At 41.6% G+C, this 25561-nt stretch overlaps 1 protein-coding gene across 2 annotated transcripts in view; it reads right to left on the bottom strand.

The window, feature by feature from the left end:
• The window catches only part of LOC115200642 (protein mono-ADP-ribosyltransferase PARP8), an 86158-nt gene that overhangs the window by 25712 nt on the left and 34885 nt on the right, over window positions 1–25561 (bottom strand). The window contains exons 5-17 of one of the 2 annotated variants that reach the window (XM_029763845.1): window positions 23468–23557; window positions 22729–22799; window positions 18431–18499; window positions 10605–10699; window positions 9446–9506; window positions 8904–9061; window positions 4862–4990; window positions 4723–4752; window positions 4113–4600; window positions 3797–4031; window positions 3066–3204; window positions 2871–2924; window positions 2614–2709 (exon numbers count right to left, since the gene is read on the bottom strand). In XM_029763845.1, coding sequence (XP_029619705.1) covers window positions 2614–2709; window positions 2871–2924; window positions 3066–3204; window positions 3797–4031; window positions 4113–4600; window positions 4723–4752; window positions 4862–4990; window positions 8904–9061; window positions 9446–9506; window positions 10605–10699; window positions 18431–18499; window positions 22729–22799; window positions 23468–23557 — 1715 coding nt within the window. The remainder of the gene's footprint in view (window positions 1–2613; window positions 2710–2870; window positions 2925–3065; window positions 3205–3796; window positions 4032–4112; window positions 4601–4722; window positions 4753–4861; window positions 4991–8903; window positions 9062–9445; window positions 9507–10604; window positions 10700–18430; window positions 18500–22728; window positions 22800–23467; window positions 23558–25561) is intronic. The other variant, XM_029763846.1, reaches the window with a different exon arrangement.

A 25561-nucleotide genomic window follows, 5' to 3' on the forward strand; every position in this document is an offset into this window, starting at 1 on the left:
ACTCAGGACAGTGACCTATAGTCGTATCATTAGGAGGACTCAGGACAGTGACCTATAGTCGTATCATTAGGACTCAGGACAGTGACCTACATTCGTATCATTAGGAGGACTCAGGACAGTGACCTATAGTCGTATAATTAGGACTCAGGACAGTGACCTATAGTCATATCATTAGGAGGACTCAGGACAGTGACCTATAGTCGTATCATTAGGAGGACTCAGGACAGTGACCTATAGTCGTATCATTAGGAGGACTCAGGACAGTGACCTATAGTCGTATCATTAGGAGGACTCAGGACAGTGACCTATAGTCGTATCATTAGGAGGACTCAGGACAGTGACCTATAGTCGTATCATTAGGACTCAGGACAGTGACCTACAGTCGTATCATTAGGACTCAGGACAGTGACCTATAGTCGTATCATTAGGACTCAGGACAGTGACCTATAGTCGTATCATTAGGACTCAGGACAGTGACCTATAGTCGTATCATTAGGACTCAGGACAGTGATCTATAGTCGTATCATTAGGACTCAGGACAGTGACCTATAGTCGTATCATTAGGACTCAGGACAGTGACCTATAGTCGTATCATTAGGACTCAGGACAGTGATCTATAGTCGTATCAATAGGACTCAGGACAGTGACCTATAGTCGTATCATTAGGACTCAGGACAGTGATCTATAGTCGTATCATTAGGAGGACTCAGGACAGTGACCTATAGTCGTATCATTAGGAGGACTCAGGACAGTGATCTATCGTCATAACATTAGGACTCAGGACAGTGATCTATAGTCGTATCATTAGGACTCAGGACAGTGATCTATAGTCGTATCATTAGGATTCAGGACAGTGACCTATAGTCGTATCATTAGGAGGACTCAGGACAGTGACCTATAGTCGTATCATTAGGAGGACTCAGGACAGTGATCTATCGTCATATCATTAGGAGGACTCAGGACAGTGACCTATAGTCGTATCATTAGGACTCAGGACAGTGACCTATAGTCGTATCATTAGGAGGACTCAGGACAGTGATCTATCGTCATATCATTAGGAGGACTCAGGACAGTGACCTATAGTCGTATCATTAGGAGGACTCAGGACAGTGACCTATAGTCGTATCATTAGGACTCAGGACAGTGACCTATAGTCGAATCATTAGGAGGACTCAGGACAGTGACCTATAGTCGTATCATTAGGACTCAGGACAGTGACCTATAGTCGTATCATTAGGAGGACTCAGGACAGTGACTTATAGTCGTATCATTAGGACTCAGGACAGTGATCTATAGTCGTATCATTAGGAGGACTCAGGACAGTGACCTATAGTCGTATCATTAGGGGGACTCAGGACAGAGACCTATAGTCGTATCATTAGGACTCAGGACAGTGATCTATAGTCGTATCATTAGGAGGACTCAGGACAGTGACCTATAGTCGTATCATTAGGACTCAGGACAGTGACCTATAGTCATATCATTAGGACTCAGGACAGTGACCTATAGTCATATCATTAGGACTCAGGACAGTGACCTATAGTCATATCATTAGGACTCAGGACAGTGACCTATCATCATATCATTAGGACTCAGGACAGTGACCTATAGTCGTATCATTAGGACTCAGGACAGTGACCTATAGTCGTATCATTAGGAGGACTCAGGACAGTGACCTATAGTCGTATCATTAGGAGGACTCAGGACAGTGATCTATGGTTGTATCATTAGGAGGACTAAGGACAGTGATCTATCGTCATATCATTAGGACTCAGGACAGTGACCTATAGTCGTATCATTAGGACTCAGGACAGTGACCTATAGTCGTATCATTAGGACTCAGGACAGTGATCTATAGTCGTATCATTAGGAGGACTCAGGACATTGACCTATAGTCGTATCATTAGGAAGACTCAGGACAGTGATCTATGGTTGTATCATTAGGAGGACTAAGGACAGTGATCTATCGTCATATCATTAGGACTCAGGACAGTGACCTATAGTCGTATCATTAGGACTCAGGACAGTGACCTATAGTCGTATCATTAGGACTCAGGACAGTGATCTATAGTCGTATCATTAGGAGGACTCAGGACAGTGACCTATAGTCGTATCATTAGGAAGACTCAGGACAGTGATCTATGGTTGTATCATTAGGAGGACTAAGGACAGTGATCTATCGTCATATCATTAGGACTCAGGACAGTGACCTATAGTCGTATCATTAGGACTCAGGACAGTGATCTATAGTCGTATCATTAGGACTGAGTACTTCCCTGGTTGGTGCCAACATCACATCATGCTTTAAAACAGGGGTGGGGCTAACTCCAGTCCTCAGGGGTCTGATTGGTGTCACACTTCTTCTCTATCCCTAACAAACACACCTGATTAATCACATTGCATTGTAAACTGAAGATCATGATGAGGTGATTATTGGAGTCGGGTGTGTTAGCTGGGGGCTGGGGCAAAACTGTGACACCAATCAGGCTCTCGAGGACTGGAGTTTAAAACTTTACAGGGTCTGGTTAAATTTAGCTGTATGGGCTGAACTGAATATAGCTCTGTTTTTCACTTTTCTTGTACTGTGTGCTAGTATGTGTGTACAGTACTCACTCTGAGCATTGGTCCGTTCTGGAAAACGTGCGGTTCATCACACACCACACAGAACTCATTTAGGACCGGAATCCTCCGCTCAGCATATTCCATAGTCTGAAGACAGAAGACATTATTAGAAGACATGATAAATGCTCATATGTTTTTAGGACACATATTAACTCCTTCTACATGTACACATTTGCTTGAAGTAAATGGTTACAAACATATAATTGATAGAAGAAGAAGAGCTCAGGTGAAATTCAGGGAGCATTTACCTGGACAAGGAAACCTCTGTCTTTTATTGGTATGGACTTGGCTCCATTGTTTGGCTGTAAAAGAAGAGAGGGATGTTTGCTACCTGCCTGTGATCCAAAAAAGGTCAACAATCCCTGTTTCTAATGACAAATCAAGATCAACCAATCATGAGAGGATGCCTTTCGGATCAACCAATCACCAGCAGCCTTACTGACCGGCGGTGGTGTGGCGAGCGAGGGGGCGAGGATCCCGATGAGCCCTGAGGTAAGAGAGAGCCGCCTCCCCTCGGACGGAGCCACAGAGTCCTTGAAGATGTCCGCTGCCTTGCCCATCTTGGTACTGCTGGAGTAGGACCTGCAGTAACATGGAGGCATTGATGAGGCAGTAGGACCTGTAGTAACATGCATTGATGAGGCAGTAGGACCTGCAGTAACATGCATTGATGAGGCAGTAGGACCTGCAGTAACATGCATTGATGAGGCAGTAGGACCTGCAGTAACATGGAGTCACATGCATTGATGAGGCAGTAGGACCTGCAGCCACATGCATTGATGAGGCAGTAGGACCTGCAACCACATGCATTGATGAGGCAGTAGGACCTGCAGCCACATGCATTGATGAGGCAGTAGGACCTGCAGCCACATGCATTGATGAGGCAGTAGGACCTGCAGCCACATGCATTGATGAGGCAGTAGGACCTGCAGCCACATGCATTGATGAGGCAGTAGGAGCTGCAGTAACATGAGTTGCTGCTTTTAGTGTTTGTTGTTGCGTATTTATGTATCATCTGGTGCAAACAAATGTTCCTTCCTTTGGGGATTAATAAAGTACTATGTCATGTTAATATGTTATCTTTGGGGATTAATAAAGTACTATGTCATGTTAATATGTTATCTTTGGGGATTAACAAAGTACTATGTCATGTTAATATGTCATCTGATCTTACCTGCTGAGGAGGTGGTGGTGGTGTTTCAGTCCATCCAGCTCCTCCGTCCTGATAGAACCAGAGCACGACCTACTGAGCAGCCTGTGGTGCTTCAAACCTCCCCCAGGACTACATCCACCAAGACTACCCGCTCCACCACCACTCTGGCCCAGCCCACCACCAACACCTCCCCCAGGACTACATCCCCCAAGACTACCCGCTCCACCACCACTCTGGCCCAGCCCACCACCAACACCTCCCCCAGGACTACATCCCCCAAGACTACCCGCTCCACCACCACTCTGGCCCAGCCCACCACCAACCCCACCACCAACACCTCCCCCAGGACTACATCCCCCAAGACTACCCGCTCCACCACCACTCTGGCCCAGCCCACCACCAACACCTCCCCCAGGACTACATCCCCCAAGACTACCTACACCCCCTCCCCCACCTCCTCCCACTCCCGCGTGCTCACAGCGGGGGTCGCCGGAGCACGAGCGAGGCAGGAGCTTATGGGGAGTGGGTCGGAGGTCCTCTGGTTTGACCACAGCCATGCAGGGCCTGCCCATGCGGTGGGGTTTGAAGGGCAGTGGGCCGGGGCCTCCTCCGTGGTCCATACGGGGGTCTCCGCTAGACAGGGAAAGGCCCAGGAGACGGTGGGTAGTCTTGGTCCCGGGGCCGCAGCCGTCCACCTCAACCTGCTGTTTGGCGGTGCTGGTGTAAGTCCGGCGGAGAAGGCGGTGGGATTTAGAGACGCCATCTTGTTCTGGCTTCAGCTTCTTTTTGCTCTTGACACAGCCGGGAGGCGGGTAGCTGGGAGATCTGAAGACGAAGATAACTTTATTGTCCAATATACACAAATGATGGGAACGGAGAGAGTAAACCCAGGCTCAATTTCTGCCTAACCAATCAGAGAGCAAAGTGGAGATACTGCCATATCATACCTATCTGATCCTTTCAGATACAGTAAGTGCCTATGTGGTAAGGAACAAGAAATGTCTGTAGTTTAATTATAGTGACAGACAGGTTCAAATCGATAATTACGTTAGAGATAAAATGTCAGTATTATGATGTTTCTCTGACCTGCGGAGGGTCGAGAAGATGTGGAGGGGAGATTTGACCTTCTTGTCACTCTTGTTTTTGTTGTGAGGGCAGTTGAGCTTCTCTTTACTTTGATGTTTCCACTGCTGGGTGACAAACGTCTGCATTATCCTGAAGAGAGGGGGGGGAAGGATGTAACGACTACATTATCTTTGTAAGAGAAAAGAAACAAACGTGTTATCCAATGAAGGGATCCACAATTCAACAGATTCGGCACTAATGTCCTTCAAAGACTGGCATTACCTTGTCTGCACTAATTTCAACTATTAACTGTGAATTTTATCTAGCTGTAGAAAAAATAAAAATGAAAACCCCCTAGAGTTGATTGACACACCAGTGCATCAATCTAAGTTACATAAAAACAAAAAAATACCCATAAAAATCCATACATTTAAGCTAGAGATAAGTATTTTTCAATTGGATGCATCTCAATCCACCACATCTGCCAGTTTCGTACTTCCACATCTGCGGTGAATTGTTGCCACCTACACTGCCATCGGAATGTATTCAGACCCCTTCCCCTTCTCCACGGGTTGTTAAGTTACAGCCTTATTCTAAAATCTATATCTACACACAATACCCCATAATGACAAAGCGAAAACAGGTTTTTAGAAAAATTTGCTAATTTATAAAAAATAGAAAACACAAATACCTTATTTACATAAGTATTCAGACCCTTTGCTATGAGAATAAAATTGAGCTCAGGTGCATCCTGTTTCCATTGATCATCCTTTAGATGTTTCTACAACTTGATTGGAGTCCACCTGTGTTAAATTCAATTGATTCAAACATGATTTAGAAAGGCTGTCTATATAAGGTCCCACAGTTGACAATGCATGTCAGAGCAAAAACCAAGCCATGAGGTCGAAGGAATTGTCCGTAGAGCTCCAAGACAGGATTGTGTCGAGGCACAGATCTGGGGAAGGGTACCAAAACATTTCTGCAGCATTGGAGGTCCCCAAGAACACAGTGGCCTTCATCATTCTTAAATGCAAGAAGTTTGGAACCACCAAGACTCTTCCTAGAGCTGGCCGCCCAGCCAAACTGAGCAATCAGGGGAGAAGGACCTCCCATCTCCACAGAGGAACTCTAGAGCTCTGTAGTTTCTCTGTGGAGATGGGAGATCCTTCCAGAAGGGCAACCACCTGTGCAGCACTCCAGCAATCAGGCCTTTACGGTAGTGGCCAGACGGAAGCCACTCATCAGTAAAAGCCACATGACAGCCAGCTTGGAGTTTGCCAAAAGGCACCTAAAGGACTCTCAGACAAACGAAAAACAAGATTCTCTGGCCTGATGAAGCCAAGGTTGAACTCTTAAGCCTGCATGCAAAGCGTCACGTCTGGTGGAAACCTGGCACCATCCCTACGGTGAAGCATGGTGGTGGCAGAATCATGTTTTTTAGCGGCAGGGACTGGGAGACTAGTCAGGATCGAGGGAAAGATGAATGGAGAAAAGTACAGAGAGATCCTTGATGAAAACCTGCTCCAGAGCGCTCAAGACCTCAGACTGGGGGGCGAAGGTTCACCTTTCAACAGGACAACGATCCTAAGCACACAGCCAAGACATCGCAGGAGTGGCTTCTGGACAAGTCTCTGAATGTCCTTGAGTTGCCCAGCGGAGCCCGGACTTGAACCTGATCGAACATCTCTGGAGAGACCTGAAAATAGCTGAAAATAGCTTCTCTCCATCCAACCTGACAGAGCTTGAGAGGATCTGCAGAGAAGAATGGGGAAAAACTCCCCAAATACAGGTGTGCCAAGCTTGTAGCGTCATACCCAAGAAGACTCGAGGCTGTAATCACTGCCAAAGATGCTTCAACAAAGTACTGAGTAAATGGTCTTGTATATTTATGTACATGTGATATCAGTTTTGTATTTTTTTATAAATTTGCAACAAAAAATTGGGTCATTATGGGGTATTGCTTGTAGATTGAGGAACAACTCAATTTAATCAATTTTAGAATAAGGCTGTAATGTAAGAAAATGTGGAAAAAGTCAAGGGGTCTGAATACCTTCTGAATGCACTGTACATTATATATTTATTTATGACAGACACTTCTAAACCTGGTTGCTTATCATACATTTTTTTACCTTCATTTTTTGCCATTTATGAATGTGTTATTCAACGCGTTTCTATGGGCTATAGTAGTAAAGGCTAAATTCAACACCTACTCATTCAAGGGTTTTTCTTTATCTTCTACATTGTAGAATAATAGTGAAGACATCAAAACTATGAAATAACACATATGGAATCATGTAGTAACCAAAAACGTGTTAAATAAATCAAAATATATTTTATATTTGAGATTCTTCAAAGTAGCCACCCTTTGCCTTGATGACAGCTTTGCACACTCTTGGCATTCTCTCAACCAGCTTCATGAGGAATGCTTTTCCAACAGTCTTGAAGGAGTTCCCACATATGCTGAACACTTGCTTTTCCTTCACTCTGCGGTCCAACTATTCCCAAACCATCTCAATTAGGTTGAGGTTGGGGGATTGTGGAGGCCAGGTCATCTGATGCAGCACTCCATCACTCTCCTTCTTGGTCAAATAGCCCTTACACAGCCTGGAGGTGTGTTTTTTGGGTCATGGTCCTGTTGACAAACAAACCAGACAGGATGGCGTATCGCTGCAGAATGCTGTGGTAGCCATGCTGGTTAAGTGTGCCTTGAATTCTAAATAAATCACAGACAGTGTCACCAAAGCACAGCACCCCCACACCATCACACCTCCTCTTCCATGCTTCACGGTGAGAACCACACATGTGGAGATCATTCGTTCACCTACTCTGCATCTCACAAAGACAAGGCAGTTGGAATCAAAAATTACAAATTTGGACTCATCAGGCCAAAGGACAGATTTCCACCGGTCTAATGTCCATTGCTCGTGTTTCTTGGCCCAAGCAAGTCTTCCTATTGGTGTCCTTTAGTAGTGATTTCTTTGCAGCAATTCAACCATGAAGGCCTGATTCACACAGTCTCTGAACAGTTGATGTTGAGATGTGTCTGTTACTTGAACTCTGTGAAGCATTTATTTGGGTTGCAATCTGAGGTGCAGTTAACTCTAATGAACTTATCCTCTGCAGCAGAGGTAACTCTGGGTCTTCCTTTTCTGTGGCGGTCCTCATGAGAGCCAGTTTCATCACAGCGCTTGATGGTTTTTGCGACTGCATTTGAAGAAACTTTCAAAGTTCTTGAAATGTTCCGTATTGACTGGCCTTCATGTCTTAAAGTAATGATGGAGTGTCGTTTCTCTTTGCTTATTTGAGCTGTTCTTACCATAATATGGACTTGGTCTTTTACCAAATAGGGCTATCTTCTCTATACCACCCCTACCTTGTCACAACACAACTGATTGGAAAGAAATTCCACAAATTAACTTTTAACAAGGCACACCTGTTAATTGAAATGCATTCCAGGTGACTACCTCATGAAGCTGGTTGAGAGAATGCCAAGAGTGCGCCAAGCTATCATCAAGGCCAAGAGTGGCTACTTTGAAGAATCTCACATTTAAAATATATTTTGATTTATTTAACACTTTTTTGGTTACTACTTGATTCCATATGTGTTATACAATGTAGAATATAGAAAAACCCTTGAATGAGTAGGTGTGTCCAAACTTTTGACTGGTACAGTACCAGTCATATATATATATATACACACACACACACACACACACACACACACACACACACACACACACACACACACACACACACACACACACACACACACACACACACACACACACACACACACACACACACACACACACACACACAGTATACAGTGTATATATATATATATATAATTCTTTATATACCTAAAGTGTTCCTAAATTTCAAAATCAAATAGCTAAGTGATACATAGTATGCCTATGTATCATAGTCCCCCCCCTCCCTCAACTCTAAAGAATTAAATAATTGTATCTATTAATTGAGAGTTTGAAAATGCAATGCAAACAATTCTACTAAACTCTCTAGTGTTGAAAGGGGCATGCGATATTAGAACCATCTTTCCACTTACTTCTTCATCTGATGTCCTAGTCCAAACCGGTCTTTAGTCGACACCTGGAACACGTCCACCGTGGGGACTGGTCCATTCAGGTACTGTGTCAGAGAGCAGTGTAGACGCACAATCACCGGCTCCCTCCGTATCACGTCCCACGCTAGGGCGATTTCCTCCTGATGACCCAAAAAAATCATAAACATGTCTATTTTTCTTTTTTTACATAGTGTTGACATTTTTTATTATTTTATGGGGTCAATCCACTAAACCATGTTATTTTAGGGTACAGACCTACATGGTTAACATGGGGTCAATCCTCTAAACCATGTTATTTTAGGGTACAGACCAACACGGTTAACATGGGGTCAATCCACTAAACCATGTTATTTTAGGGTACAGACCAACACGGTTAACATGGGGTCAATCCACTTGTGTGCCTGAATTGTATTTTTTAAATTGTCAAATAAATTTGAAATGCCAGCGTTAAGCTCATCAGATATATATCAGGTCAAAACGACAACGTGGAAGGAATGGTAGGTAATAAATACTATAATACTTACATCTAGGAAAGTGACGTCGATGTGGAGATCAATGTCCACATCGTCAATGGCACCGTATTCCCTACAACAGATTAGAAAGACAGAACCTATTTCAGTTCTCTATCGTCAAAATGAAGACATTTTCAGTCAGTCAGCATGAAATATTATTTAAACATGGGAGATTTCTGCATTGTCTCTGGGCTACTTTGATATCGCAACATAGAAATGCCACAAAGAGGCTGATTGAGAGCTTTTTCATCTTGAAAACATGTTTGAAGTTGTATATCAGCATTACAAATGAAAATGCATTATTCAGCACAGCTACCCTTTCATATCTTATTCTCAACATAGAATGGTACAATACGCACACACACACACACACACACACAAACACATCCCCTGGTCCCCCTCTGGAGGACCAGCTCTCTGCTCAGTGATGAGCCATCCAATAGGCCCTGCCATGCACCACCATCCACACTGACTCACCCCCCCCCCCTCCCCATTCCACAGGGATGCTGGCCCATGTTGACTCCAATGCATTCCACAGTTGTGTCAAGTTGGCCAGAAGTCCCTGACCAAGGCCCTTCTCCCCCGATCACTCAGTTTGGCCGGGCGGCCAGCTCTAGGAAGAGTCTTGGTGGTTAAAAACGTCTTCCATTTAAGAATGATGGAAGCCACTGTGTTCTTGGGGACCTTCAATGATGCAGAAATATTTTGGTACCCTTCCCCAGATCTGTGTCTCGACACAATCCTGTCTCGGAGCTCTACAGACAATTCCCTCAACCTCATGGCTTAGTTTTTGCTCTGACAAGCACTGTCAACTGTGGGACCTTATATAGACAGGTGTGTGCCTTTCCAAATCATGTCCAATCAATTGAATTTACCACAGGTGGACTCCAATCAAGTTGTAGAAACATCTCAAGGATGATCAATGGAAACAGGATGCACCTGACCTCAATTTCAAGTCTAATAGCAAAAGGTATTTGTTTTTAATTTTGTATAAACTTGCAACAACAAAGAAAAATAAGTTTTTGCTTTGTCATTATGGGGTAGTGCGTAGATCAATGAGGATATTTTATTTATTTAATCAATTTTAGAATAAGGCTGTAATGTAACAAAATGTGGAAATAGTCAAGGGGTCTGAATACTTTCAGAATGCCCTGTATATTATTATTATTACCTGAGAGATACTGAGTGGTGTCCGTACATCTCCCGGACCGCCGCCAGGTCCGCCTCCAACTGGTGGTGCTTGTTGAGTTCGCCATCAGAGTTCACCTATCAGAGAGAGATGTCAATAAATCAATGAAACGTGTTTTAAAATCCTTCCCCCATCAGCAGTATATTCAAAACTCTTCACAGTAACTTAGACCCCCAAAGAGCAAAGAGATTCACAGGCACAGTGACCAGCAAAAATCTCCCTAGAAGGACGATACCTAGAAGGGAAGCCGACTCAGAGGGGAGACCTGAAAGGCTTTTTAAAAAAAAAATTTAAGTGCGGTCCTTTGCCCTTCCCTCCACTAAAATGTAGTGATTGGACAGATCTCTAAAGAGACCCAAAACACGACCAATCAGCTGCTAAGGACATTTTGTGCTTTTGTCTGCCAAGATCAACCAACAGCAGAACAATAATCAGTTCATGGGATGTGTTTGACAACCCACTGTACAAAACTGATTGAATCAACATTGTTTCCACGTTATTTCAACAACTAAACTCAATGTGATGACGTTGGAAAAAACTGATTGGATTTGCAAAAAAGTAAAATCAACATAAAGGAAATTCATATATTTTTTTCACTCAACTTTTAATCTAAATCCAATTACATTGTGAGTTTTTCCTTTGTTAATTTCACGTTGAATTCAACCAAAATTGTATGAAAACCAGACGTTGAAATGCCATCTGTGCCAAGTGGGTATGCTTTAATCTGAACACTCCAAATACTCGTGGAGAACAAAAAAAGTTTCACTGAGAAGGACTGTCTTTGTCCCATGTAGCACCCTATTCCCTATGTAGTGCACTACATGTGACCAGAATAGTAAAAACCAGTGCACTACATAGGGATAAGGGTGCCATTTGGGAGACAAGACTGTATAAACAACCAGCTAACTCAATGTGTCATCTCCTGTTCCATTTCATTGGCCGGTTAAATTTCTGGGAGGAGCTAAATCAAATCCAATATTATCACTGGAATATTAATGAATAAATTCTCCCTGCAGCTGTCCAGACACAAACGATAAGTCCCTTACAGCTGTCCAGACACATTAACCAATGAGTCCCACCGTTTCGCTGGTGGGGTTTGGACTTTAACCCCTTCTAAAATATTGTGTGCAGATTAATGAAGGTCAGATAAATGAAAATATTACTTTTTTCATTAATAGGGTTACACATTGTCTCCTAGAGCTGTCCAGACACATTAAAACAGGAAGTCCCCTAGAGCTGTCCAGACACATTGTCTCCTAGAGCAGTCCAGACACATTAAACATTAAGTCCCCTAGAGCTGTCCAGACACATTAAACATTAAGTCTCCTAGAGCTGTCCAGACACATTAAACATTAAGTCCCCTAGAGCTGTCCAGACACATTAAACATGAAGTCACCTAGAGCTGTCCAGACACATTAAACATTAAGTCCCCTAGAGCTGTCCAGACACATTAAACATTAAGTCCCCTAGAGCTGTCCAGACACATTAAACAGGAAGTCACCTAGAGCTGTCCAGACACATTAAGTCTCCTAGAGCTGTCCAGACACATTAAACATTAAGTCACCTAGAGCTGTCCAGACACATTAAGTCACCTAGAGCTGTCCAGACACATTAAACATTAAGTCTCCTAGAGCTGTCCAGACACATTAAACATTAAGTCTCCTAGAGCTGTCCAGACACATTAAACATTAAGTCTCCTAGAGCTGTCCAGACACATTAAACAGGAAGTCCCCTAGAGCTGTCCAGACACATTAAACATGAAGTCACCTAGAGCTGTCCAGACACATTAAACATTAAGTCCCCTAGAGCTGTCCAGACACATTAAACATTAAGTCTCCTAGAGCTGTCCAGGCACATTAAACAGGAAGTCACCTAGAGCTGTCCAGACACATTAAGTCCCCTAGAGCTGTCCAGACACATTAAACATTAAGTCTCCTAGAGCTGTCCAGACACATTAAACATTAAGTCACCTAGAGCTGTCCAGACAGGAAAAAGAATCTATTCATTCTATTTCTATGTACAGGTACAGTATATACACAGGTACAGTATATACACAGTATATACACAGTATAAAAGCTTACAGTATAAGTCAGACCCATATATATACCCGTAGAAAAAGAATCTATTCATTCTATTTCTATGTACAGGTACAGTATATACACAACATTTGCATCATCTAGTCACCTAGAGCTGTCCAGACACATTAAACATTAAGTCTCCTAGAGCTGTCCAGACACATTAAACATTAAGTCTCCTAGAGCTGTCCAGACACATTAAACATTAAGTCTCCTAGAGCTGTCCAGACACATTAAACATTAAGTCTCATAGAGCTGTCCAGACACATTAAACATTAAGTCACCTAGAGCTGTCCAGACACATTAAACATTAAGTCTCCTAGAGCTGTCCAGACACATTAAACATGAAGTCCCCTAGAGCTGTCCAGACACATTAAACATTAAGTCTCCTAGAGCTGTCCAGACACATTAAACAGGAAGTCACCTAGAGCTGTCCAGACACATTAAACAGGAAGTCACCTAGAGCTGTCCAGACACATTAAGTCTCCTAGAGCTGTCCAGACACATTAAACATTAAGTCACCTAGAGCTGTCCAGACACATTAAGTCACCTAGAGCTGTCCAGACACATTAAACATTAAGTCTCCTAGAGCTGTCCAGACACATTAAACATTAAGTCTCCTAGAGCTGTCCAGACACATTAAACATTAAGTCTCCTAGAGCTGTCCAGACACATTAAACAGGAAGTCCCCTAGAGCTGTCCAGACACATTAAACATGAAGTCCCCTAGAGCTGTCCAGACACATTAAACATTAAGTCCCCTAGAGCTGTCCAGACACATTAAACATTAAGTCTCCTAGAGCTGTCCAGACACATTAAACAGGAAGTCACCTAGAGCTGTCCAGACACATTAAACATTAAGTCTCCTAGAGCTGTCCAGACACATTAAGTCTCCTAGAGCTGTCCAGACACATTAAACATTAAGTCACCTAGAGCTGTCCAGACACATTAAACAGGAAGTCCCCTAGAGCTGTCCAGACACATTGTCTCCTAGAGCTGTCCAGACACATTAAACATTAAGTCCCCTAGAGCTGTCCAGACACATTAAACATTAAGTCTCATAGAGCTGTCCAGACACATTAAACATTAAGTCACCTAGAGCTGTCCAGACACATTAAACATTAAGTCTCCTAGAGCTGTCCAGACACATTAAGTCTCCTAGAGCTGTCCAGACACATTAAACATTAAGTCTCCTAGAGCTGTCCAGACACATTAAACATTAAGTCTCCTAGAGCTGTCCAGACACATTAAACATTAAGTCTCCTAGAGCTGTCCAGACACATTAAGTCTCCTAGAGCTGTCCAGACACATTAAACATTAAGTCCCCTAGAGCTGTCCAGACACATTAAACATTAAGTCCCCTAGAGCTGTCCAGACACATTAAACAGGAAGTCCCCTAGAGCTGTCCAGACACATTAAAACAGGAAGTCCCCTAGAGCTGTCCAGACACATTAAGTCCCCTAGAGCTGTCCAGACACATTAAAACAGGAAGTCCCCTAGAGCTGTCCAGACACATTTAAGACAATAGTGGAGTTAATGTGTCATAATTAATTGCTTTAAAACTAGGGGTGTGTCAAGTACTCGGACAAAACGAGAGAATTTTCCCAAAATACAATTATGACAAGTATTTTTTTGTAATTATGAGTGCCAGCACACATCTCTCTTTCACTCAAACAGTATGAAGCACTGTGTTCTCTCAACAACTATTGGCTAGTTCGTCTGTCTGTAAAAAAAACAGGGCGGGGGTGTCAGTTGAGCCTGCTGTAACAATTGGATTAGAACAAGCCACTCCTCCTTTGCTCTCATTTCTCCACACAGACAACACACGCTGCGCTGTTTCGGTCACTGTCTCAGGACACAAGTCTCTCGTTCTCCAAACATCATGTATGAATCAGAATCCATAGCTAGGTCATTGTTATTCAAATCTAGTTACTTCCTGTCAACTGAGGCCATATGGTTGTTTTGGTCTCTACTTGGCGTTGTTCAGCAGGACTACTTTGTCTTTCTGTATAATTATTCCATTCCTGACCACGTCTGTCATTATGTAGTGATCCAAGCCCATGCTTGCCTGCTATTATTATTTCTACTGTCCCAGGCATGTTGACTGAGCGACATGTCATTAGAAAATAAAAATGTTTATTTTGATTGTACAAATGTTGTGGCGTAAGTGTCAGCAGAGTATCACATTTACATTAGTATTGAGAACATTTACTCAGTACTTTACTCAGTACTTTGTTGAAGCATCTTTGGCAGCGATTACAGCCTTGAGTCTTCTTGGGTATGACATTACAAGCACACCTGTATTTGGGGAGTTTCTCCCATTCTTCTCTGCAGATCCTCTCAAGCTCTGTCAGGTTGGATGGAGAGCGTCGCTGCACAGCTATTTTCAGATCTCTCTAGAGATGTTTGATCGGGTTCAAGTCCGGGCTCTCAAGGACATTCAGGGACTTGTCCCATAGCCACTCCTGCGTTGTCTTGGCTGTGTGCTTAGTGTCGTTGTCCTGTTGGAAGGTGAACCTTCGCCCCCCAGTCTGAGGTCCTGAGTGCTCTGGAGCAGGTTTTCATCAAGGATCTCTGTGCTTTGCTCCTTTCATCCTTGCCTCGATCCTGACTAGTCTCTCAGTCCCTTCGGCTGAAAAACATCACCACAGCATGATGATGCCACCACCATGCATCACCGTAGGGATGGTGCCAGGTTTTCCTCCAGACGTGACGCTTGGCATTCAGGCCAAAGAGTTCAATGTTGGTTTCATCAAACCAGAGAACCTTTTTTTCTCATAGTCTGAGAGAGTCTTTTAGGTGCCTTTTGGCAAACTCCATGCGGGCTGTCATTTGCCTTTTACTGAGGAGTGGCTTCCTACTGGCCACTCTACCATAAATGCCTGATTGGTGGAGTGCTGCAGAGATGGTTGTCCTTCGCGAAAGGTTCTCCCATCTCCACAGAGGAACTCTGGAGCTCTGTCAGTGTGACCAAGGCCCTTCTCCTTAGATTGCACAGTTTAACCGGGCGGCCAGTGTAACAGTGTAGGTTCCGTCCCTCTCTTCGCCCCAACCCGGGCTCGAACCAGGGACCCTTGCACACATCAACAACTGACACCCCACGAAACATCGTTACCCATCATGCCACAAAAGCCGCGGCCCTTGCAGCGCAAGGGGAACAACTACTTCAAGGTCTCAGAGCGAGTGACGTCACTGTTTGAAATGCTATTAGCGCGCACCACCGCTAACTAGCTAGCCATTTCACATCGGTTACACCAGCTCTAGGAAGAGTCATCCCCAGATCTGTGCCTCGACACAATTCTGTCTCGGCGCTCTACGGACTATTCCTTCGACCTCATGGCTTGGTTTTTTTGCTCTGACATGCACTGTGCTTTTCCAAATCATGTCCAATCAATTGAATTTACCAAAGGTGGACTCCAATCAAGATGTAGAAACATACGATTACTGGTATGATGAGATCAGCACACCCCTATTTAAAACATTGGTCATGTTATTGATAAAGAAAACACTAACTACAGTATATCTACTGACATCAAGTAAACATTATCTAGGCCTACTACCATTAATGGATTATAAGCTAGCCTGAGGCTAGTCGTTTTCAGACCAGGCTAGTAGAAAACATGACATTTTGTCTTTTCAAATATCCTATGGCATATTTTGTACATGGGCTAGTAAAAATGGTGGTCGACTGGCTAGAGCCCAAAATCCTTAAAAATGACATCCCTGCCTTCTCCCCATACTACATAATCAAAGATCCAAAGAATATAAACCATCACTGGTATATGAAACAAGGTCCTACTCACTCTGTAATTGTTATGACAGCTTTAACATTATATCACCTAAAACCCACTAGTTACCCTCCAATCTAGGAGGTTAATACAGTGTGTTTTTATCTAGAAGCTTTTAAAGAATAGCCAATAGGGCCCATATATAACGTGTCGCTGACGTGACACGTTTCCCAAAGCGCCACCACAGGGCACACACACACACACACACACACACACACACACACACACACACACACACACACACACACACACACACACACACAATACCCGTCAGAGGAAGATGGCCATATTACGGTGACTGACTTTGCAACGGGAGAGGCATTTAATTCTAAAGCCTGTCACGCAACTTATGTTGCAGATGCACTCACCAAGTGACATGCTGATACACGAAGCAATTCAAACAAAATATAAACTTCATGCAACATCCAATCCTATCATACATACACATGATTTCATAAATGATTTGTTTAGCCAAACATTTGGTAATTGTAACAGCATCGAGACACAAAATGCAGACTGTACAATTTAGATAGCTAGCCAAAATGTTGCCCATTTTGCAAAACAATGTTTTACCAAGCTAGTAATGAGCTAAGCTAGCTAGCTGTAGTCATGTCGGACAATGTCAGTTGAAACTGGACAGAGAAAGGTCTGGTTTCACTTTTAAAATGACACATTTATTGACTGCCAGACCATGTAAATAAAACATGACTAGCCATGCGGTCTAAGAAATTATTTATTTATATATTTCCCACTCGGCATGTATCTTTTCGGCGTGCTTTACGGCAGCACTGTGACAGCGGTGTTGGCATGACAACCGGGTCAGAGTTCAGACCGGAACCATATGACGAGTCATGTGAACTTTGTTTCTGCTCACTGATTGGACGTTGCATACAGACAATGGCTTATAATAGGATTTGATTTCTATGCAATGCAACTAAATTGCAGGCAAATTGTTTGAGGGTGACACATGGAGCAACCCAGATGCAAGCAACATAAATTTAGTCCAGATTGTGATGGATGCCTCCGTCGGTCACGAAGCAATCTTTAAACAGACTCGCTACTCACAGAAACTGACTAATCACTCAAACAAACTTCAGAAACTGTCGCTTTGTCACAAGAGGCCGAACAAAGTTCACCAATCAACAGTTAGGAGAGAGGAGAGAGGGAGAGAGAGAGGAGAGAGAGGGGAGAGAGAGGGAGAGAGAGAGGAGAGAGAGGGGAGAGAGAGGGAGAGAGAGAGAGGAGAGAGAGAGGGGAGAGAGAGAGGGGAGAGAGATAGGGAGAGAGAGAGGGGAGAGAGATAGGGAGAGAGAGAGAGAGAGAGAGAGAGAGAGAGAGAGAGAGAGAGAGAGGAGAGCGAGAGAGAGAGAGAGAGAGAGAGAGAGAGAGAGAGGGAGAGAGAGAGAGGGAGGCAGCCGTAGCTCATCAGAACAGACGTATATTTCCATACGGAAAGTCACTTTGTGTCAAGATTTCATTTGGGTGATAGAAACGTCCCACTACGGTGAATGAGGAATGAGCCTCGGGTCTCTTTCTGAGTGAGCGGACTGAAAATATAAAAGAGCTTTATATACTTGATGAGTCTAGGGCTACTTTAGGGAAATCTGCCATGGAATCAGGTGGAGAAGCCTGGGGAGGTCTGGAGCTTTGATTTCTGGCTTCTCCTTAGAGCTCCTGGGTCTCACCCCAATATAAGGAGTTCTACTTACTGCCACTTGAGGGTGGTCTCCTGGACACAGATTAAGCCTTGACCTGGACAACAAACAAAACAAAAAAAATATTCTCCAAAGTGCTTTTCAGTCCAGGACTAGGCTTAATTTGTGTCTGGGGAAACCTGCCCTAAGAAATCTACCGCCTCTGTAGCTAAGAGAGGGCTGAACACTGGCGATCTAATTGGTTAATAAATTACAGCAGTTGTTATGGAAGTGATGAGGCTTGATGCTTACCTGACCTCCATAGTAAAACTCCTCAGAGTCAGCATCCCCCTCAGAGTCCTCCTCTATGGCATAGTGGCACTGGGGGGAAGTTAGACATGTTATTACACCGTTACTACACCCGTTACTACAGTTACTATACCTGTTACTACACACTATTAGTTACTATAAACATTATTACACACTATTACACAGTTACTACAAGCATTATCACAGTTACTACACCCGTTACTACAGTTACCACAACTGTTACTACACACTATTAGACCGTTACTATACCTGTTACTACACACTATTACAGTGTTACTATACCACACCACTATTACACCACTATTACACCATTATTACACCACACCACTATTACACCATTATTACACCACACCACTATTACACCATTATTACACCACACCACTATTACACCACACCACTATTACACCATTATTACACCACTATACTATTGCACCACTATTACACCACTATACTATTACACCACTATTACACCACTATTACACCACACCACTATTACACCACTATTACACCACTATTACACCACTATTACATTACACCATTATTACACCACTATTACATTACACCACTATTACACCACTATACTATTACACCACTATTACACCACTATACTCTTACACCACTATTACACCACTATACTATTACACCACCATTACACCTTTATTACACCACACCACTATTACACCACACCACTATTACACCATTATTACACCACTATTACACCACTATACTATTACACCACTATTACACCACTATACTATTACACCACCATTACACCACTATTACACCACTATACTATTACACCACTATTACACCACTATACTATTACACCACTATTACACCACTATACTATTACACCACCATTACACCACTATTACATTACATTACACCACTATTACATTACACCACTATACTATTACACCACTATTACATCACTCCACTATTACACCACTATTACACCACTATACTATTACACCACTATTACACCACTATACTATTACACCACTATTACACCATTACACCACTATTACACAACTACACCACTATTATTGAGTTTATTTTATTTTCACAGGGACAGTGCACATTAATCAACGTTTCAGTAAAAGTGCCGGTTTTAGCCAGCCGGCTAATTTTCAACCGCAGTCCCTGGGCAGGTTATTAAAAACAATTACAATATAGACAATCATTGAACAGTGAGCACACACAGAGCAACATAGGACAAGCAAGATGTAGCATACAGACAGAGCAACATAGAACAAAAAGCAACAAGACAAAATCCATAAAAGCAACAAAGTGTTTCCACACCTCACAAGCTACAGACAACATGGAAAGCGGCAATACACAGCTAGGGATTATGTTCACACATCTGATTGTCCTTTAGCCATGTCTTCATGCAATTTGTGAAAGTGTGATATGTGGTGCAGTTATGTGTGTCTGATGGCAGTGTATTCCAGACATGGGAAGCTCTCACAGAGAAAGCAGATTGACTAAAGGTGCTTTTCCTTAAGGGAACTATACAGTCACCTCTCATGGCAGACCTTGTGGATCTGCTGCCATATGTTTGGGTTTTCTGTTTAACAAAAATACTGAGTGGAGGGGGAGCCAGGCCATTTAGGATCTTGAATACAAGACATGCGTCGGTGTATTGCACCAGATTTTCCCAACTCAGGAGCTCATGCTTTCTGAGGATGTAACAGTGATGATGGCTATTGGGCTTCCTATCGAGCACTTTGAGAGCCTGTTTGTAGACAGACTGAATAGGTTTTAATGTTGTACAGCAAGCTTGGGCCCAACTAGTCAAACAGTATGTTAAGTGGGGGAGTATCATCGATTTGAAGTACAGTCTTGCTACCTCTGTGGCCAAACAATTTCGTATAAATCGGAAATTAGCTAGGTTGAATTTGGTTATTTGAATTACCTTTTTCACGACTATTACACCACTACACTATTACACCACTATTATACAACTACACCACCACTATTACACCACTATATTATTACACCACTACACCACTACACCACTACACTATTACACCACTATTACACCACTATTACACCCCTATTACACCAATATACTATTACACCACTATTACACCACTACACTATTACACCACTATTATACAACTACACCACCACTATTACACCACTATACTATTACACCACTACACCACTACACTATTACACCACTATTACACCACTATTACACCCTTATTACACCAATATACTATTACACCACTATTACACCACTACACCACTACACTATTACCCCACTATTACACCACTATTACACCACTACACCATTACACCACTATTACACCCCTATTACACCAATATACTATTACACCACTACACCACTATTCCACCACTACACCCCTATTACACCCCTATTACACCACTATACCATTACACCACTATACTATTACACCACTATTATACAACTACACCACCACTATTACACCACTATACTATTACACCACTATTACACCACTAAACCACTATTACACCACTATTACACCAATATACTATTACACCACTACACCACTATACTATTACACCACTATTACACCCTTATTACATTACACCACACTACTATTGCACCAATATTACACCACTATTACACCACTATTACATTACACCACTATTACACCACTAGTACACCACTATTACATTACACCACTATTACACCACTAGTACACCACTATTACACCACTAGTACACCACTATTACATTACACCATATTACATTACACCACTATTACACCACTAGTACACCACTATTACATTACACCACCATTACACCACTATTACATTACACCACTATACCATTACACCACTATACTATTACACCACTATTACACCCTTATTACATTACACCACTATTACATTACACCACTATTACACCACTAGTACACCACTATTACATTACACCACTATTACACCACTATTACACCACTATTACATTACACCACTAGTACACCACTAGTACACCACTATTACATTACACCATATTACATTACACCACTATTACACCACTAGTACACCACTATTACATTACACCACCATTACACCACTATTACATTACACCACTATACCATTACACCACCATTACACCACTATTACATTACACCACTAGTACACCACTAGTACACCACTATACCATTACACCACTATTACACCCTTATTACATTACACCACACTACTATTGCACCAATATTACACCACTATTACACCACTATTACATTACACCACTATTACGCCACTATTAAATTACACCACTATTACACCACTACACTATTACACCACTATTACACCACTATTAAATTACACCACTATTACACCACAATTACACCACTACACACGTTGCTACACTTTACATACTAATAGTCATTACATAATACTATACAGTTATACATATTACATACTATTATAATTATTACATAATACTATACAGTTATACATATTACATACTATTATAGTTATTACATAATATTATAGTTATTACAGTTAATTACAGTTATTACAATAACAGTTAATTACAGTTATTACAATTATAGTTATTACAGTTATACATATTACATACTATTATAGTTATTACATAATACTATACAGTTATACATATTACATACTATTATAGTTATTACATACTACCATACAGTTAACATATTTACACACTAAACAGTTCTTACACATTATTACATACTATTATAGTTATTACATAATACTATACAGTTATACATATTACATACTAATAGTCATTACATAATACTATACAGTTATACATATTACATACTATTATAGTTATTACATAATACTATACAGTTATACATATTACATACTATTATAGTTATTACATAATACTATACAGTTATACATATTACATACTATTATAGTTATTACATACTACCATACAGTTAACATATTTACACACTAAACAGTTCTTACACATTATTACATACTATTATAGTTATTACATAATACTATACAGTTATACATATTACATACTATTATAGTTATTACATACTACCATACAGTTATACATATTACATACTATTATAGTTATTACATAATACTATACAGTTATACATATTACATACTATTATAGTTATTACATAATACTATACAGTTACATATTACATACTATTATACAGTTATTACACACTACTTCATAATGAAAAAGTTCTCTACAAACTGATATTAAATTGCTGACGTTATAATGCTTAATGACTTGCTATGAGCATGTATGAGCCTTTATAATGTGTTATTAATCAGTGATGTACATCTCACCTGGTTCTTGTCTGTCTGAAGTTTTGACTTGATGGACAGGCAGCAGTTGGCGTCATTATTGACCCTAATCTCTGTTGACAACACACACACACACACACACGCACACACACACACACACACACACACACACACACACACACACACACACACACACACACACACACACACAACAATACACAGTTAGCCAGGACATCTGTTCATCTAAGTATCTGCTATACCAACAAACAGTCTGATAAACAGAGATACAACAGCAGAGAGACTACAGACAGTCTGATAAACAGAGATACAACAGCAGAGAGACTACAGACAGCCTGATAAACAGAGATACAACAGCAGAGAGACTACAGACAGTCTGATAAGCAGAGATAAAACAGCAGAGAGACTACAGACAGTCTGATAAACAGAGATACAACAGCAGAGAGACTACAGACAGTCTGATCAGAGAGACTACAGACAGTCTGATAAACAGAGATACAACAGCAGAGAGACTAGACAGCCTGATAAACAGAGATAAAACAGCAGAGAGACTACAGACAGTCTGATAAGCAGAGATAAAACAGCAGAGAGACTACAGACAGTCTGATCAGAGAGACTACAGACAGTCTGATAAACAGAGATACAACAGCAGAGAGACTACAGACAGAGACTACAGACAGTCTGATCAGAGAGACTACAGACAGTCTGATAAACAGAGATAAAACAGCAGAGAGACTACAGACAGTCTGATAAGCAAACGAACCTGTTGCTATTCTGTGGAAGATGACGGGGATCTGGTCTCTGGTGACTAGAACCTCATCCTCCTTCTCAGAGTTTGACACGTATGTGTTATCTGGGTTGAGAAAAGAAGAAAGAAGACACTTCATTTGGAAGATAACTAGATAAGTGCTCATGACCCATATACAGTTGAAGTCGGAAGTTTAGCCAAATACATTTAAACTCAGATTTTCACAATTCCTGACATTTAATCCTTGTAAAAATTGTCTTAGGTCAGTTAGACCCACCCACCACCACTATTTTAAGAATGTGAAATGTCAGAATAATAGTAGAGAGAATGATTTATTTCAGCTTTTATTTCTTTCATCACATTCCCAGTGGATCAGAAGTTCACATACACTCAATTAGTATTTGGTAGCATGGCCTTTAAATTGTTTAACTTGGGTAAAATGTTTCAGGTAGCCTTCCACAAGCTTCCCACAATAAGTTGGGTGAATTTTGGCCCATTCCTCCTGACAGAGCTGGTGTAACTGAGTCAGGTTTGTAGGCCTCCTTGCTCGCACACACTTTTTCAGTTCTGTCTGTAAACAATTGATGGAAAAATTTGTTGTGTCATGCACAAAGTAGATGTCCTAACCGACTTGCCAAAACTATAGTTTGTTAACAAGAAATTTGTGGAGTGGTTGAAAAATGAGTTTTAATGACTCCAACCTAAGTGTATGTAAACTTCCAACTTCAACTGTATCACATTCAACTAGATAAGTACTCATAACCCATATAATCACATTCAACTAGATAAGTACTCATAACCCATATATCACATTCAACTAGATTAGTACTCATAACCCATATATCACATTCAACTAGATTAGTACTCATTACCCATATATCACATTCAACTAGATAAGTACTCATAACCCATATATCACAGTCAACTAGATAAGTACTCATAACCCATATATCACAGTCAACTAGATAAGTACTCATAACCCATATAATCACATTCAACTAGATAAGTACTCATAACCCAGATATCACAGTCAACTAGATAAGTACTCATAACCCATATATCACAGTCAACTAGATAAGTACTCATAACCCATATATCACAGTCAACTAGATAAGTACTCATAACCCATATATCACATTCAACTAGATAAGTACTCATAACCCATATATCACATTCAACTAGATAAGTACTCATAACCCATATATCACATTCAACTAGATAAGTACTCAGAACACAGATATCCCGTTCATAAAGTGACCTAACACACAATAGTTTGCATGGCACCCGGAGGTTGAACCAGATAGGGGATTTAGTGGATTTAAAATGTTCAAAATAAGCCAACTAATATGGATCCAACAGTTCCACTAGCCCACATCTCTCATGTGAGCTAACAGGAGCTAGGACCAACAAAGCATTTAGGTCGATTAGAAGAAAAGCTTTTTTTTTTAATGCAGGGGGAATTTACATTTTTTTAGGGTGTAGATCAGTTTTAATATTGCAGCTAGATTGTGGCTTCCATCAATGTAATTGTCTGCATCATTTCCAATACCCATAATGTTTTGGGGTAAATCAATTATATATATATATATATATACTGCTCAAAAAAATAAAGGGAACACTTAAACAACACATCCTAGATCTGAATGAAAGAAATCATCTTATTAAATACTTTTTTCTTTACATAGTTGAATGTGCTGACAACAAAATCACACAAAAATAATCAACTGGCGGGCCAGTCCATAGCATCAATGCCTTCCTCTTGCAGGAACTGCTGACACACTCCAGCCACATGAGGTCTAGCATTGTCTTGCATTAGGAGGAACCCAGGGCCAACCACACCAGCATATGGTCTCACAAGGGGTCAGAGGATCTCATCTCGGTACCTAATGGCAGTCAGGCTACCTCTGGCGAGCACATGGAGGGCTGTGCGGTGTCCACTGTGAGGAACATAGTGAGGAAATGGAAGACCACAGGCACAGTTCTTGTTAAGGCCAGAAGTGGCAGGCCAAGTAAAATATCGGTGAGGCAAAGACGAAGGATGGTGAGAACGGTCAAAAACAGCCCACAGACCACCTCCAAAGACCTACAACATCATCTTGCTGCAGATGG

Source organism: Salmo trutta, chromosome 9 (assembly GCF_901001165.1).
Source record: "Salmo trutta chromosome 9, fSalTru1.1, whole genome shotgun sequence".
Lineage (NCBI taxonomy): Eukaryota > Metazoa > Chordata > Actinopteri > Salmoniformes > Salmonidae > Salmo > Salmo trutta.